Here is an 18,333-nt window from a genome sequence, read left to right on the forward strand (position 1 = left end):
CAATACGGAGTTTGCTGGCATGTAGCACAGACTATGAAGCTCAGAGGACATCTTTATCCACTCACTAATCCTTTTATTATTTTGGGTCAACACTGACAGCACAAGGGGAGAGAGGGTAATGAAAACGAGAGCGAACGCTAGTTACCAATGTTCCCTCACACCGCAGTCTGTGGCTAAGTGCTACGCCTCCCTTCGGCTGTCCTCGGTCGTTCAGATCGGTTGTTGGTCCCTTTTCCGCCCGCGTGGACGGCACAAACCAAAGCGTCGTGGTCCTTGTTATGCACTGGCTCCTCCTCGTTTGTACTGCTGTGTTGTTTTTTTTTTGTTTTTTTTTCGGAACTCTTCCCAGACCAGGCGTTTTCCAGTCTGAACTTTAAGATGGCCTCATTTCCTAAGGCAACCGTAGCATCTGGGAATTTCTTTCTCCTGAAGTATGACCAAAGTCTTCCCCATGTCCTCAGCTTTAAACTAAACAAACAAGGACAAAACAAACCAAAAAAAAACAAAAAAAAACCTCTTCTGTCTCTGTTTACATACTGGTTTACATAGTTATTTAAGTGCAACCTGTTTAAATGTAAATTATGATATAAATGTTCACTGACTTAATGGCTTCTCTGTGTGCTGTCTTGCATCATTTTATCAATATACATACTGACAGTTTAAAATAACATTAAGTTTAAGACCCATTAAATAAAATTCCCAAATATAGTTTCTGCCCATGTCAGCTGCGTGGGGTCACTTCTCTGCCCCGTCTGATTTGAGAATCACTGAACAACTCATGGAATTCATAATTTGACTCAACTTTCTCGCTTTGCGTTTGAACTAGCGCTCTGCTCTCTTTCCAATATCTTCTCATTACTGCCAGGGGAAACAGAAGCTTTAGATATTCTTATAGAAGGTTTCACTGTCCTGGTAAACGCAGCCCGAGAACCAGAAAGGCAGAGAGGACTGGGGAGTGGGTGAAACTGGGCCGCGTTGCTGAAGAGCTGCTTCATGGTCAGATTTGGTGACTAAGTTTACCCTTGACAGTTGAGCAATCTGACCCCAGCCTCGTAACCCTACTCGTTGATACTGAAAGTGAACACCATCCCAGAAAAGCAGTTTGGGCTTACAGAGAAGAAATGGGTAATTAGGTGATAGTGGCTCATATGACTATGCGTAACTGTGCGGATACAAGCTATTTATGCCACGCTAATTCTGCGGGAGCGAGCGTGGTTCGCCAATCGTGGCCCCATGTTTTAATAGAATCATCACTAGCTGAGCCCCATCACCCCCACCTTCTCAGCACACACACACTTCGTTTTTCATGACACCATCAGCAGTTTCTGTAATACAGCCACTGCAAAACAGCACTTACAGTAAAACGCACATTCTGCGTTTGTAAACATTGACTGACAGAACAAGCAAGGATGACTCAAGAAGGCCCTCAGGGGACCCTCAGGGGTGGGGGGCTTTCTGTAACGCAAATCCCATGTGTCGTTATCCGGTCAGAATTGCAGCCATTTGCATCAAAGGAGAAAACACATGGGGACCAGGCCCAGACATCCAGAGCGGGAGAGGAGCGGGATGCTTCAGGACCTCGTCCCTCCCAGCAAAAGGCCTGACCTTTACAGTCACGAGCTTTTACAAGCCTGGTGAGGGCTGTGGTTCAGAACAAACGCAACAGGCGCGCACACTTCCTAGAAAAGGGAAGGACCAGTACTGAGGCCTGGGTTGCCCTGGCGTATGTTATAAACAGGCCGCGACGCTGTTAAAAGAGCCATCTGGCAAAACATGGCGCTTGGGTCGCTCTGGCTACACGCATCCTCTCGCCTTCCCTGGCACGATGACTACAACGGATCGGAGCGCGATTAGCGCTTCTGATCAACATTCCGTGCAATTCCTGGACCACATGTAAGCGTTTGAATTTCGAACGATAGGCGACTTTCCTCACTTCCTGCTTCCCATTGCCGCAGAACCTTCTGACTCAGCGAGACCAGAGGACAGCTTGACGAGAAACGCCTGCTCTTCAAATCAATCCAATCCTCTCTATATAAGGCAACATGGCCAGTGAGACCTTGAGGCGAGATTTACAGTAAAGACACCAGTCATGCCACCAGATGGATCACACGGCGCAGTGTGTCTGTCTAAAACTACTACTTGGAGTGTGGTCTGGGTAGAAATTTAGCAGCTCATTACGTTGTCTGTGCATCATTACGCTGGCATTGCCTGACACCTGCAAATTAAATTTTTTCACATCTCACCGAAACATGCCACAGCTCAGGATTTAGTTGACGGGTAGCAGCTCGATGAGGATCGCCCGGCTGGTTTCCACCCGGTCGGTGCGTTCTTTATTTTCTGTTTCCTTGTATGCCAACAGTTGCATTATTTCTTTGTACAACAAATTACAGTCTTCCTTTCTTCACGGGCGGCCAAGAGCCACAAACCACAGCTTCTCAGGGCGCTCCAAACACACGCTTGCATGGACACGCAGACTTGCGCTCTCTCAAACAGCATTATTCCAGCTGTTGGAAGAACGGAAAGACCTCTTGTAGTGTGTGACCGAAGGAATGAGGGAAATAACCACTCTGGAGAAGGAAGAAGGGAGCTGAGCTGAGAGAGAGAAAGAGAGAGAGAGAGAGAGAGAGAGAGAGAGAATATGACTCTCAATGCCATGAATAAACAGGGTCACAACTCCAGGCTTCTCTGCCTGTCCTCTCCCCTGACTGATCACAGTGTCTCAGAGCCCCTCAGCACCTGCCAATTAGGGGCCTGGGTTAATGACAGGTTAGTCCTGAGCAGGCAGGGGGAGGATGGGGTGGGGCCTCTGAAAATGAGAAGGCACCTCAGTGGGGAGAAGGGAGAGTTTTGTTGTTTGTTCTCCCAAGTCGTCCACCCCCATCTCACTGCTGCGATCCAGGTGTACTGGTGGAGGATGGGAGAGATGAGGGGAAAGTTCTCTCTCGGCACCTCGTATAACTTAACAGGCTATGGCTGGGTTATGGCCTCCAAACCCCTCTCCCTGTTGGGCTTTTTACGTCTCCCAGGATCGGCAGGTACGACGGGGCAGACGGGGGGGGGTCTCTGACGACGACAGAGGGGCTGAAAACATGCCCGCGGGGCCGTAGGGACACCGAGCCGACCCGCGTAATCGCCGCAGGGACTTCAAAGGGCGCTTCCGGGGCTGGAGTCGTACGTCTTTGCCGAGCACTTCCCGCCCGTGCGGCTCGAGGAGGGATGTCGGCCCACAGAACGGGCGGACAGGCCACGTAAGTAGGGGGGAGGAGGAGGAGATGGGTGCCTCTGATCTTTTTAGTGACTGCTTTACAGGAATGAGAGTAGTACCAGGACGGCTGTGCCTAATGAACTCGTGAAGAGGTCCTTGGCTTTGATGTCCACTCCACATAGCACTCCTGCCACACACACACACTCCTCTCCCCTCCCCTTGCCGTGAGAGCAAACAGCACTTATATTTGCTCCCACAATGAGAGAATAGCAGAAACTGTAGAAATAAAATGAGCTCTTTTCATACAGTTGTGATTTGGCACGCTGGCACGGGATGGGGTCTCCCAGCTCCAGCGTTCCAGGCCTCATCCTCAGCTCGGCTGGCCACATGCCCAAAGTCGTACAGGTCAGAGTGGCAAGCCCAGCCGTGCCCTGGCCCCGAACTGGATTAAGAGATTTAGAATCTGAAGGAATAAAAATGCCATTTCAGGTTGCTCAGACGTTTCTACTGATGACCACATCGTGTCATCAGTGTTCACGCACAACGACATCTAGCGTGACGTTGGATTACAAACGCTAGACTCTGGAGCGTACCGCACCTCCAGAGGTACCCGTGTTAAACGCAATTAGTATTTTGTGGCTTTAATCACACTGAAGAATGTTCCAAAAATCATTTGAGTCTTTCCAAACTACATAACATTTGTCCTAAAATTCACATTAGCACTCGCTATTAAAGTTGTGTGGATATTTAGGGGTCTTTGTGGATTTAAAAACAGCTGTTTCCAACCTAAAAACTAACTTCAAAAGGATCAAAGACAACGCTTCATAAATGACAAAATACTATTTTATTTCCTCGTTAAGCATTTTTAAGTGTAGCAAAAGGCAGAAAGGCAAGCCAACGCATGAAGATCTGTTAGACAGGAAAGAAAGACCAAACTCAAGGGTGAAACCTTTTAATTCTGGAGGAGCCGAGTGCAGAGGTGCATAAAAGTGTTATTTCTGGAGACACAAAGAGGAGAAGGGATACAAAAATCTGGAACCCAAGCTGCAACTCAGAAAACAACAACAACAACAACAAAAACAGTTGCAAAATCCCCCCCCCAAACAATCCCAGGATGCCTTTTCGAGGCGATGCGAGGCCTTCGCGGCTGATCGTTGAGGACTGACCTAGAGACGGCAGAGTCTGCGCAGTCGGCCCCTCCCCTTCCCGTGCACAACTCACTCCTTCCTATAAGTGAATAATCACTCTCAGCTGCAATCGTCTCCCCTCCCCAGTCTACTCAACGCCACCTCGCACAGCCCCTTCCAAACATTTACAGCCACGAGGCTGCGACAGACGGGGCCCCGGGAGATACTGCCCCCCGAACTGCCCTCCGGAGCGGCTTCGATCTCTGCGTCACAGCCCGGGACAGGCGGGACCCTCAGACATGGCAAGCCCACGCTGCATAGAAACCAGAGCTACAGCAAAACAGAGACAATGTCCAACATGACGGAAAAAAAAGAAGTGATCTAGGCAGATAGATGCCCTAAAATACATTACTGCAGGTCATCTGTTAGTTACTTCACGTCAGCATGAATCATTTAGTTAATTAACTAAGAAAATTGTCAAAATAGGAAGACCCAGACTTGAGACATCACTTCCTGTTGGAAGACAGAGCCCACACGAGGCGAGGGCCGTCTCTGGGACGTCTAGAGCCTCAAATCTCCCTCTCTTTTAGTTTTCATGACAGTGGCTGCCACAGGCAAGACATAATTCCATTAGTACACCTCCTAACCCCCCTGGATATGCTGTGTCGGTAAGTGCCCCCCAACCGCCCCGCCCCGCCCCACAAGAAACTCTTGGCACGGACTACAGCAGTTTAGCGGTCTCATTTAACGACAAACAGGACTCAAACTGATAATTACAAGAGCGGCTGGAGAAGATCTAAGCACACAGGCAGCACATTAGTCACAACCAGAGAGTCAGAAACAGACAGGTATGAAAGATATGAGAGTGCTGTAATACTGTAAAAAAAACCAAAAAACACGTGCCCACGAGAAGGTATGAACGTAGAGAGAGAGAGATATAGTGTAGAGGAGAGAGAGAGAGAGAAAGGTAATGCATACCAGGGATGTCAATATCTTAGTGTAACTTGTCATTTTTACACTCTAGTAGCAAACTGGTAACTCAAAACGTAATAAGAAATTATTGTCTTCAACAAATTCCTCAGACACACACACACACACACGCATACACACACACACACGCATACACCGATGCGGTAAAGTGCATGTCACGGTTGCTGGAAAGCTACTTTGTTACATGACAAAACATTCCGTTACTGTGTAGATACTGAAATCGACAGACAGCAAACATTTGTTATTTACATCCCCATGGCATGCACAATAAAAGCAGTCAACATGTTCTCCAACCGGTGCAGAGGAGCTCTGCGTCCGAGGGCTCTGCTCTGCAGAGACGAGGTAGACGTGACCGCAGGGGAAAAGGCGACAGGCTTTCTTCCAGTAAGTCTTCCCGGGAGTCAAGATGGAGGCGCCGTCGACTGCCGGGCTCCTGGTCTGTGTGGGGGGTGGGGCCGGGGCTTGTGCCTCAGTCGCTCGCCACGGGCACGACGGAGATGTGGAGGAAGTTGTCTGGGTGGCTGAGGTGCTCGCTGAGCCACTGGATGGGTGTCTCCAGGAGCGGCTCGATCCCGTGGACCAACACCTGGTACCGCTTTGGCTCATCTAATGCGGAGAGACACACGGAGACAGACTGAGACGCACGGAGACACGGTGATGCTTGCTGGCAGAACAGATGAACTGCGGGTGACTTTTACCGGCTTGTCGGTCAGGGCGAGAGAAGGACCGTTCACCCCCCTTTCTAAGTGCGTATGTAAGACCTCTCTATCCATCATTCTGTCTGGGGGACAGTCAGGAGTTCAAATGTGCACTGACGAGAACAAATGAGTCCATTTTTGCTGCAGCGTGTACTAAAGGCAGCGTCTTTAAAGCGCCTGGTAAGAAAACCGTTCATTCGACAATAAACTCAAGTTTATTGTCACTTTCACACACCCTTGGACGGCGGGTTCCTCTGCCCTGACGAATCGCGCCGAGTGACCCGGGCAGGCTCTCCTGTGTGGGGTCAGGAGCGGCTCTTCTGGTCGCCGCTGGTGAGATCACAGCGGTCTCTCCGTCCCCTTTTACTCACAGCTGACCTCTGGGAAGTCGAGTAAAACTGCTCGAGGCTGTGACGTTACCTCGCTGACCTGTGGGGAGCTGGGGAGGTTAAATAGCTAACCCCGTGGGATGGGGGGGTTGAGAGGGTGAGATGCTGGCTCAGCTGCCAGTTTAGCCACCCCTGCTCTTGGGCTGAATCATGACTTGAGCTGGAGAGTGGGGTAGCTGTATAACGCCACTCTGCACTTTCGCTGGAGGATCATACAATACAGAGACGTACTCTTCTGTGTCGCGAGTCAGCCAATCCCGGTCTAGTCTTTTACTGAAATAGCGAGTCATTAGAGATATCGTTGACCGCGACTATGACAAGGGTCTAGGGGTTAATACTATGGCATGAAGAGTTGGGGGGGCACGCCCGACCGATAGAGTCATCACATCACCAGAGCGCAGGCCACACCCTGAAGATCTGGCAGAGCAGTGGGATAGAGACAGCAGGGCGGAGTCCTGATGGCTCAGTATGACTAACCATCCTGACTGTTTAAATCCCACCCCAAGGACAAAGTGAGGTGAACAGACACGTAATAACAGGATAACCGTTACAAGGGCGGTTTCATCATTAAAACAGACAAACACCAGAAAGGTTAAAAGGGAAGGCAAACAAGAAACTGACAAAGAAAAAAAAAAAAAGATGCTAGTAAAAAATTTGCAGGTTAAGATAATCGTCAGTGATGGCTGGCGTTATCTGACAAAGGTAGATGGCATGCCTGTAACCTGTCTAGCTGAGGCAGGCTGCAGCTGCACTGGTTCAGAAGTTCACAGGAGGCCTTGGACAAACATAGTGAAAGTGGAAGAGAGAAAGGCCTGCCTAACGGTCTGAACATGACCTGGGCCACGACGCTCGGACACACCCACACACCCCAACCACGTCACGAATCTACAAGTGCGCATAATGTCGCGCATAATGTCTGGTGCATCCCCTCAATCGCTCTCACTATGACACGAGGGGGAATTTGCGTGGTGGTGCTGGAGAGAGCTTGAAACTTGTGGACGGTGAGCTCAGACGCCCACGGGCTCGCCCACGCAGCGCTGTGGAGGTGGGCAGGATGGCTGGCCCCACACCCGTTTGAATGCTGTTCTCCTCTCTCGGGAGGACTTCCTTGACCTGGTGCACGCCAGCAGGGATGCTGTGAGTCCATCCGTGTCAGGAAGGAAGCTTGACAGTTTGGGACTTGGGAACAAACAAACTAACAACCAACCCCCTGAAGTTTCATGCAGCACTGAAAAATAAACAGCAGGCAGTTGATAACCAGGTCAGATCTAATGACAGCATCAAAGGTTCTTTTCTACCCACCAGTCCTGCCTGAATGACCCGAAACTGGTAACTGAAATGCACGAACTAAACTGAAAGTGCGTGAAACAAACCTGGCAAGGTGCAACATGGACTAAACCAAACAAAAACAGGAAGCCTCCAAACCAGCCCTGTGTAAGGGGATGCGGAGGCACCTGCCTTTTGGTTACCGCGCCAGTGGAAGAGCCTGGTCAGGTCGCTTCCACCACATGCAAGAGCCCCTGTGCTTCATCTGCTTTCTTGAGCTTTTTCTACAGTTTCTCCCACAGATCTGAACGCAACGGCCATCTCCTCACGACCCCCTACTCCAACCCTTGTGCATAGTGTACGTTCCTGAGCGGCGACATCCTCCGTTTTGCATGACGCTCGCTGAAGGCTTTTTTTGAGCCTGTGTGCAGAGAAGGCAAGCTGAGTCATGGAGTACAGAGATGAGTGCACGATGCAAAGGCTCACGACCCGGAGACTTGCGTGTGAGCATCGCCACTCCAGCAGTTCACTGGAAGGACACAATCACGCGTTCACGCCACCTTTCCCTCCCGCACTGGCCACACGTGGAACACGTTCCACCTTTTGGACAGATGCGCGTCTGTTCAAAAAGGTGGAATGTGTGTGGTATTGCTCCTTTAAATCGAGGCACTGTGGAGTCTACTTTCATGCGAGACGTTTTGGAAGTTGTGTGAATCAAGAATGTGACTGTGGCCATCATTGGAGCCAAATACTCTAGCACACTCTGCCTTTTACCACCGATCAGTGGTCCTGTTTAAAGGGTGTACAATTCAAGGGTGCACTCACACGTAGTTTCTTGAAACCTTGTCCTGTTCAGACCACAGAGCTTATTTGCTAAATCACAGGAACTCAGTTCCCATTTTTCCCCAGGACCAGATGCAAGCAACACCGATTTACCTGGGTATCTACAAGTGGTTCAACCCATCTCAGGAAGTTGTTCATGAGCTAAAAATCACACAGACAAGGGCACGTGCGGTACTAAACAGCATGGTGCTTCCATTCGCCAGGGCTGCACCTGGGTACCGCACGACCCAATCAAGCGCAAGAACCCTTAGGGCTCTACGCAGAGGACAGAGCAGCAAGTCTTATTGAGACGTACAATCCTGCCAGGCTGTGAGAGAACAACGGCCTGTACTGTATTACGTTACAAAGTACCTGACACTTAAAAGGTGCCTCAGTTTCACCCCTGAAACCATTCAACAGTCTACACACAGGCACACTTCACTGAAAGGTCACGCTGACATTAAGCTTCTCTCAAAATGAAGCCCCCCTCCCCCATTTACACTTAACTTTTTCCTTTCCATTTCACTTTTCTTTCATTGTCTTCATTTAAAAAAATAAAAATCCCAACACGACAGTGACTCCAAACCTGAGGGAAGCACTCTGCTTGTAGCCTGGAGTAATGAGAGCATTTATGGTAATGGCGCTCAATGAAGAAATAATGAAACCGCTGGTCGCCGTCAGGTCTGATGGCTGTGCCCGCGATAGCGAAAAGCAGTTCTCTGAGGTGACCGACGACACCGTTCACTGCACTGGAGCGCCGCACTGCTTGGAGGATAAACACAGCGAGAGCTTTTGCTCAAGCACGGCCAACGTTCGATTCGTTCAAACTGCAACTCCTCATTTCCGTCCAGTTCGGCAACACGGAAAGACCGGAAGCCGGGCGGGCGCAAACAGGACGTGGCTGCAGCTCGGGACGCCGGCCGCTACCGGAAAAGCCTCAAAGAGATCTGACGCAGTGGTTCCAGAGGAACCCCGAGCTCTCAAGAATCCGCTCCCTTTCTGAGGGCGACCCCTTCCACTGCCGCGGTCGGGGCAAGGGCGCTAAGACGGAATGCCCCGGCTGTGTCTCGCACACAAACCAGGCAGCCTGAGCTCCGAGGAGCTCAGTAGTGATACCGTGCGGGGACAGGTGGGTGCGCAGGCCAGCTGGTTTCCCCATTGACTGCGTGGGTGGATGTAAAGGTTTGATGGGTGGGGGCTTTTCTCAGCCTGCATTTATTTGAAATAATACCACCACAAACCTTCTTAGAGGATGATAAGAACGAAAGAAAACAAAAAACAAAATCAAATTCTTTTTTTTCACCCTTCCAACCGACTTCTAAAGCTGAGCGTGGGTATTTCATAAAAAATGGGCTCGTCACTGTTTCGAAATCTCACAGGCTCGGCACTCACCGTGAAAAAGGGCGTAGGAGACGCACCTCACGCTGGTGTGTATGTCTGCTTCTCCACGGTAACCGCTCACAGCCAACGAACACAGCACTCCTTTGTGTCCGAGGCCAAATGCTAATTAAGGGGAGATGTTGCTGTTAGCTCTGGTGGGCGAAGAACATTCTTGGCCCCAACTTGCTATTGTGTGTGTGTGTGTGTGTGTGTGTGTGGGAATCCCCAGCTAAATAAATCCAGCGTGTTGTACTAAGTCATCCCTGAGGTTCTGTCTACATCAAACCCTTTCCCTGAAACGTATGCAAGCATGTAGGAAAAGTTCCACAAAGCCGTCTGCTCATGATCAGAGCAAAAACAAAACAAAACAAAAAACAAAACAAAAAACAAAACAAAACAAAACCCACCACCGCAGCCGAGTTCTCCTCGTCAGCGTCTATACACAGGCATCAGAGCTACTGCCTAAGGAAAGAGTGTGGGACAAGTCCTGTCGACAGCATGGAAGGACTACAGACTTCTATTGTCTCTTAGCTTGGGCGCGAGAGAATCCAAACATAACTGTGTTTGGTGGGGGCACTTTCACCTGAGCGCCACAACTGGGCCCTTTTCACAGGGAGTTGAGCAAGAGTGTGTGTGTGAGCGGGAGAGACATTCACATGCTGTCTCAGTTGTCCACCATGCTGGCAGCTTCACCTGCGGGTGCTGTGTTCCATGCCGCTGTCGTCTCCTTATCTGACTTCCTCTGAGGAGATACCCAGACAGCTCCTGTTTTGGCTGTGAAGTCCATTCATGCTGCCCCCCCCTCTCACCCCGTCCCTCCTCTAAAACACTCATCTTTAATCTCCAGATTAAATCTGGGAGGCCGTAAAACACAACGATGGCTCCTTCAGCTTCCTACTAAACAGAATAAGACTTACCTACCATCAAACACCTGTTTGTGTGTGTGTGTGTGTAAGACCTACCGTCCTGACACATGGCCGCGGGGAAGACCTCCTTCAGCAGGTCCCCCAGGGTGAGAGCCTGACCCTCTGCAGACACGGGCCGAAACAGCCTCTGGATGAACGGCCTCTCGCTCAGCGTCTACGGTGGCGGGGCAAACAGAAGGCTGTGAGCCATACGTTGCATCTAATCAGTAATCAACCTCCAGCCTAGGGGGGAGTGGGGTGTATAGGGACCTTCCAGAACATTTGACAAACCTCAGTTTTGTTGATCTTGTTGATTGCTACCGCTCTCTAGCACTTGACATTTCAAAATTATATGATGACCCTGGTGAACAAAACTATCACGCATCCAGAGCTACTTCAAAAGAATTTACCCATATCAGTCGAGCTACTTTAAAACGCCCTTAAAAAAAACAAACAAACAACAAAATAAAACACTCGTTTCCTGTTTAGATCCAAGCACCAGCTGTTAGAGTGGTTTATTTTCTGAGTCCGTGAATCCATTTCATGGCACCGCAAGGGAAAAGAGGAACACTCAAGGAATACTACACCATAAAGCATTAAGTTATATCGGGGCAGATGATAAGTTATTACTGGATTGGAGTCTTGTAGACGTGACGAATCCACCCCCATCTGCAGAGCGGGAAGCTGGGGAAGGCCACGGCATGGTGACTGTGCGCATGCTGCGCATCCCGCAGCACGCTGTGTTGACTAAACATTGGCCAGTACTGCCCAGACAACGGAGGTGGGTGGTCAGGTTGGAGGCTGTGCGCTGGAGGCCAAGCCATTTTCATGCAGGAAAGTGTTCACAACAAAAACCATGCGGGATCCTAAGTGTCACTGTGGAAGAAATGGCACTGGAAGAATCTCTCTTTCACAAACATAAAAAGGGGAGGGAAGGCCACAGGATGAACCTCAATTCTGACTGTAGCATAGCTTTTACTTTTATAAACAAAGTTTGGGGGGGGGGGGGGGGGGGGTGAAACCAAACAGACTGGAGAGATGAGCCCTTCAAACTCCTGGGGGGAAAAAAAAAAAAAAAAAAAAAAAAAAATCCTACAACTGTTACATCATTTTGCGTAACAAACTGCAATGAAAAAAAGCTTTGAACTTGTGACAGTTGTGCCAAACTATTGACCTCAGATCGGCAGCCTAGTGCCAATAACCACGAAACGGAGAAGCCTGGCTGCAAATAGCCGCGGCCTATTGATCCTCGCAGCCCGGTGAGGTGTCGGGTGCTGGCCGGCCTCCAACGTTTCGCCGGCCTTCGCGTGCGGTTGGCGTCCAAGCGTGTCTGATCCGCCCCGGATCGGGGCCCTGGGTGACAAACGCCTGGCCGGCGAACAATAGGCGCTCAGTCTCGGAGCGGCGAAGAGGAGACCGGTGACATGAGCGGGATCGGGTGTCGGGCCCGTAAGCGACACCGCCAGGCTCCAGGAAGGGAAGGTGGCCCGGACGGCCGGGCCGCTCGCCTTACCAGAAAAGCTGAGTCACCGCGGGGCGGGCGGCACCTCGCGCGTGATCGGACAGAGGGCCCGAGCGGAGAGAGTGCGGTAAGTGACAGCTACTTCCATGCATTTTTAAAAAGCGCCGGGCGTGCATTATTCAGGCCGGCCCTGTTCAAAAGGCCCGTCGAAACCGGCGAGCAGCGCGATACTCTGGATGCTGACACTTTCTTTTCAGTTCGCCTGACACCCAAGCTGGCAGCGGACCACATGGCAAGGAGGCGTCATTAGCCTTTCTCCGAAGCCCAGGAGCAGTGAAAAGACACGCAGGGCGTGTCCCAAACTGTCCCCTCGTCTCACGCCAGCTACCTGGGGATTCATTTATGGTATCCCATGATGCACCTCAGGACCTTAGAGGCAGCAGCCGTGAACCCGGTAACGTGTGCCAGCATATCGAGGGACACAGACAGACCCAGGTGTTTTGCGTAACTGCTTTATCGGTTGCAGGAAACTCAACATAAACCTAAGTCAACAAAAGTAACAGAAGTAAAATTCAAGTCTGAAACACGGAATGCAATTCAATTCGCCTATCCAAATTTGGATCTGTAGGATACTTAAAACAAGCAAGTAAAGTATTGACAATCAAATCATGACCTACAAAATCATACTGACCCTGAAAATGTATTATTACATTATGTTCCTATCCATTTTATTATGTATTTTATAAAATGAATGCATATAAATTTTATAGCCTAGGTCAGATGATTTCACTCTTTTGACATTACAGCTGAAAACTATATTGAAACCCAAAATCTGTATTGTTACACCACTACACAAACTGAATAAGTATCTAATTTACTAGTAATTTTTTTTAAATTAATGCACAGGTATGTACATGCACAGCATGAATAAAATCAGTTGAATTCCACTGAATAATCACATCGTTGGTCAACGCTGAGCCAACACGTGGTTCATGAGTCGGATGCTGAACGAGGCCATGTCCCACAGGTTACGGCTGCCCCCCACCCACTCCCCAAGGTTATTTTCTCTTTCTGCCTTTGTGTGTCCAGCATTCTGGCCAACATAAGTGCCATCAGCCTGTCAGGGGTTGCTGGAAATCTCTGGAAACATCCTCTAGACAAAACGCACTCAAGTTTAGCTTTACCTTCTCCATCTGTCATAAATTATTGGTCTCTGGCAGTTATATTTGGAACCTGAACACAAACTGTAGTCTAGGTTACACCTCTTTTTTAAAAAAAATCATCACCCAAGCACCCTTCATAACCTGCTGGCAAGGTTTCTAATTGATAAACAGGAAGTCTACCAAATGTGCTATGCATTGTGTGCACTGGCTGGTCGTGTCATGGATCCAGCAGACATTTCTCACAATCTGAGCTTCATATAAGTTCAACCCAAAGATTTTAAATGATCAGAGTCTCTGGTTTACCATCATTTGTTGCATTTTCTCAGAATTGTTTTAGACCCTGAAACAAAAGCAATATCCTTCAACAGTGCACTAATGTGCTGCCACACATCAACACACAATCAGGCCTTAAACATGGTACCAGCATTTTGAGGGGCAGGTTCACCATTATGGCTGCATGCTTAAATATAACCAAATTTTTCCTTTATGTTTCCATGCACATCTTTTTTTTCCATTCAGTTTAAAAACCTGAATAAGGTACAACATACTAAAAGTAAACTAACATGCACAAGTGAACAAATACTTAATCGCAAATTACCATATTTTTTCCTCTCTATACGACGAGAGCTGTGCTTTTATGGATTGTGTCAATGTTCAGTAATCTGCATATTTTAGAGAACGTGAAAACACTCTGGCAGAGTCTAGTAATAGTTACCCAATACTTAACCTGCTTTCTTTGTCTTTTTATGTGACGTGTGGGGGGCTTTACTGATTGTTTCAAAATGTGCAGTAATCCGTCAGTAATCTTAAACAGGACATGAAAATACCGCTGCAGCCAGTATTAGCCACCTATCAGTCACCAGGGAAACTAAACAAACCACAACTCTACTTTAAAAACTACTCTACTTTTCTCTAGTCAACCTGAAAAATGTGATATCAAAACTGAATTAAGAATAATCAGTACTGACAAGATTACATCAAGGCCTTCCCCCACCAACAGATGTTATTTAATCACGACAGCAAAACAAAAGGCCTACTACAGCGCCATCTATGGGTGTATGGTAAACTGCAGTGCACTGTGAATCAACGTGTAAAGGCGTGTAGGTGAACGACCCAAGTTCCCCAGTACCTGGTATATCCTGAAAGGAACGTAGCGAAACCCGCCCTCCTCCGTTGGGTATTCCATCAGCTTACGGTTCATGGCCCAGAACTGGTCAAATTTATCTGCAGAGTAGAAGAACCGGATATAGTTAGAGGAAGTGAGTCGACAAACGCAGCTCATGGGCTCGGGGACACGGTTTGCTCTAAAACTACCGTGAACGAAACCTCCATAATGGAAAGCATTTGACTCAGATGTTTAAAATGAACTTGGGTTCCTATTACTTATAAAATACACGCTGCTGAGGGTATTAAACAGAATACAAACCTCCTTTTGTAATTACAAGGACTTCAAAGCCCGTTATGTCTCTGAATACAGGTAGGTCACCTCATTTACCATTTGTGCACGTTCGGCTGGTAAACGCAGGAGGCAGATCATATGCGGTGGCGCACGCCATCCCGAGAGCTCTGTGGTTGATGCGTTCTCACTTTTGAAAAATGAGTGAGGATCCACACCCAGCAGCTGCCGTTTCCTCTCGAGCTCACCTGCTACCCCCACCTACCCTTCCTCCATCTCAGAAGCGGACGGGGGCTGCCGAGCTGGACCACGATGCTTTCTGCCTAACTGGCAGCCGGAGTCTTCAGACGCTGCAGTCGGACCCCCCGCTCGCCTCCCCCTATGCAGCCTTTTCGTTTTCCCCTTAATTTAGGTACCGAGACTTTCCTATCTACTTTCTCAAGAGTCTTGCTTTAGCACTCTCAGTCTTACCCTGGGCTTTCAGATGTGCGCGCCTTCTGGTTTCGCTCTTAAAAACAATCTTTGCGCTGAAGTGGGCTTTTTTTTTGCTTCGACTGCTGTGCTGCGTGTTATGGCAGCTGCCGCTGGCGTCAGCATACCCGTTGAAAACACCGAACCGATTCTATGACTGTGCAGCGATGCACAGTTTGAATCACATCATCAAGTTCGCTGATGACACAACCGTGGTGGGTCTCATCAGCAAAGACAACAAGACAGCATACAGAGAGGAGGTGCGAGAACTGGTGAGCTGGTGTAAGGTCAACAACCTGCATCTGAATGTTGACAAGACAAAAGAAATGGTTGTTGACTTCAGGAGAGCAAGGCGAGATCACTCCCCGCTTGCCATCAACGGCTTCTCAGTGGAGATCATCAAGAACATCAAGTTCCTTGGTGTTCACTTAGCAGAGAACCTCACCTGGACCCTGAACACCAGTTCCATCACCAAGAGAGCCCAGCAACGTCTTTACTTCCTTCGGAAGCTGAGGGAAGCCCATCTCCCATCCTCACTACCTTCTATAGAGGTACTGCAGAGAACATCCTGAGCAGCTGCATCATTACCTGGTTTGGGAACTGCACTGCCTTTGACTGCAAGACCCTCCAGAGAATAGTGAGAACAGCTGAGAAGATCATTGGTGTCTCTCTTCCCTCCATCATGAACATCTACATAACACGCTGCATCCGGAAAGCCACCAACATTGTGAAAGACCCCACACACCCCTCACATGAACTGTTCACCCTTTAGCCGTCTGGAAGAAGGTACCACAGTATCTGGTCCCACACCTCCAGACTGTGCAACAGCTTCTTCCCAGAAGCCATTAGACTCCTGAATTCTGGCTAACTCCAATTCAGATTCCAAAAATGGACACTTTTATACACACACGCACACACACACACACACCCACCCACCCACACACCCATACACTCACACATTGTTTTGCATCGGACTAGTGCTGAAGTCAAACCTCACAGAAATAAACTATGCACTCCTGTTGCAGTCTTGCACATTATCCTACTTGCTGCTAGAGTACTGTAATAAACCAGCACTGTACTCTGAACTGTTCTGGCTGCTACCGGTGACTGCTATGTTCAGTGTAGCATGTCACTGACTCCTATGCACCACTCACTTTACATATTCCCAGTACTGTGTACTGCACTAAATAATTGCACTGTCTACTCATTTTGTATTTGTCCTGTCCTGTATTTATTATTGTTTATTTAATGTTTATTTAATGACATTTTTGCACTATATTGGACTGTTTGCACTTGTGTAGCATGTTGTCTGTTGCACTGTTGTTTTGTGTTGCACCATGGTCCTGGAGGAACATTTTTCGTTTTGGTTGTGTACTTGTATATAGCTGAAATGACAATAAAACCTCTTTGAACGTCAACTAATGATGCAGGGTAACCCTTTACCGTTCTGCAGGCCCATCCACAGTTGCTTGTGGTCCTTCTTCTGCATGTCGTGGATCACCTGGCCCTTGTGCTTAAGCGCGTCGGCCTCCTTAATACTGCTCATGAAATGGGCTTCTATCACGGAGCTGGAAGGACAGTGGAGCAAGTCTCGTTCCGGAAAATCCTGCAAAATAAGATGCACAGGGTTTGACGGAGCTCCGGCAGTGGCGGAAGCCTGGGAACATGACAGCTGATCGGCACGCGAGCGGAGGGACTCCACGTACCTTGAAGTGCACGGTGACACTCCACGGGAGAGCCGTGTTTGAGGCGTGCAGGTCAAACAACACTCCAATTGGGTAGTGCCTTCAAACAAGTAAAACAAAAACAAAAGCCCATGGGATTTAGAGTGAAGGTACCTCCAGGAGCCACGGCACATTTAATAAACCTGAGCAGACTGCAGTGCCCCCTTGTGTTCAAGAATAAGAAGTGGAAGGAAATAAAAAGCAACGGCACAGTTCATTCACTTGGTATGACAGATTTTAAAAAATCAGCATGGTAGTGATGCCTGTATATTTTCATTCGTATATTGTTTTGCTCATGGATTCCACTTTAAACTGGTTCATGGGCTGACTGTGTGTGTGTGTGTTTCTCTGTTTCAGTCTGTGTAAGGGAAGTACACCCTTGTGTGGACTGCCTGACCGTCAGTGCGCCAGAACAGATAACTCAAGGATTCATAGCCCCTGTAGGAAGCAGCAAGTCAATGAAGGATGACACCCACGTTAGGACCTTTACAACTTGATGTCTGAAGTGGCCCCTTTGGAGACGGTTTATGCTGAATAAACACATGCTCCCCGGCCTTGAGCACTAAAACTTCACTAAGACCTTTCAGTGTTTTTTGGTCAAGGCCAAAAGAACACTAATATCCACCACATCAGGTACAAGAACTATTCAGCGCTGTCTCACTTTAGAGATAAAGTGATCTTTTGGCATTTTACTACTGGGTTAATGAGGAAGGCACTGAATGTTGCCATACTGAACCACAAAGTGTCCCTTTGGCAATAACGTACTTGATACAGTTACGGAAATAAAGATATCCTAAAGGGAACTGAATTTAACTGAGCGGTATCCCCTGGAAGACAGGACTGCTGCAGCCCATACCACAATCTATAGCCATTACAGGCACACAATTTAACTCCTTAATATTAATACACTGTCAAAAGATTCCACACCTTTAAATAAGGTGCCTTAAAACAACTTGATAAGTCAAAATAAATAACCAGTAAATAACCTAAAAATAATTAGAAATCACCCTTCATAAAAATGCTGCATTTAAAAGTAACATGCCAGACTTTTAGAGGAGCACGGTAGGGAAAAAGAACAAAAAGAAACCAGGCAGTTTGCAAGCCACCAATCTCTACACAGTGTAATCACTTACCACTTTAGAGGCGTGCCTTCGTATTCAAACCACACCTCCTCCACATCTTCGGCTTTCACCACCTTCAAAAAGTGCTTCTTAACCTTGTCGGTCACGAGCGTCAGATAACTGACCCTCGGAAGCAGCAGCTGAGCAAAAGGGAAGCAGCAGAGAACAGATAACACACTGTAGCCCTGGTGAAAATCCATATCTCGCTTGCTAC

At 48.4% G+C, this 18,333-nt stretch overlaps 1 protein-coding gene across 4 annotated transcripts in view; it reads right to left on the reverse strand.

Annotated features, from left to right (window-relative positions):
• The window catches only part of atg5 (ATG5 autophagy related 5 homolog (S. cerevisiae)), a 44,308-nt gene that overhangs the window by 23,867 nt on the left and 2,108 nt on the right, over window positions 1-18,333 (reverse strand). For 2 of the 4 annotated variants that reach the window (XM_027017037.3, XM_035527949.2), the window contains exons 3-8: window positions 18,132-18,259; window positions 16,981-17,059; window positions 16,718-16,880; window positions 14,537-14,631; window positions 10,840-10,957; window positions 4,031-5,928 (exon numbers count right to left, since the gene is read on the reverse strand). In XM_027017037.3, the coding sequence (XP_026872838.2) occupies window positions 5,792-5,928; window positions 10,840-10,957; window positions 14,537-14,631; window positions 16,718-16,880; window positions 16,981-17,059; window positions 18,132-18,259 (720 nt within the window). In that variant the 3' untranslated portion in view covers window positions 4,031-5,791. Of the gene's footprint in view, window positions 1-335; window positions 469-4,030; window positions 5,929-10,839; window positions 10,958-14,536; window positions 14,632-16,717; window positions 16,881-16,980; window positions 17,060-18,131; window positions 18,260-18,333 lie in introns of those variants that run through there. The other 2 variants (XM_027017038.3, XM_027017034.3) reach the window with 2 other exon arrangements.

This window comes from Electrophorus electricus, chromosome 11 (genome assembly GCF_041902795.1).
Source record: "Electrophorus electricus isolate QZ-2024a chromosome 11, ASM4190279v1, whole genome shotgun sequence".
NCBI classification, from domain to species: domain Eukaryota; kingdom Metazoa; phylum Chordata; class Actinopteri; order Gymnotiformes; family Gymnotidae; genus Electrophorus; species Electrophorus electricus.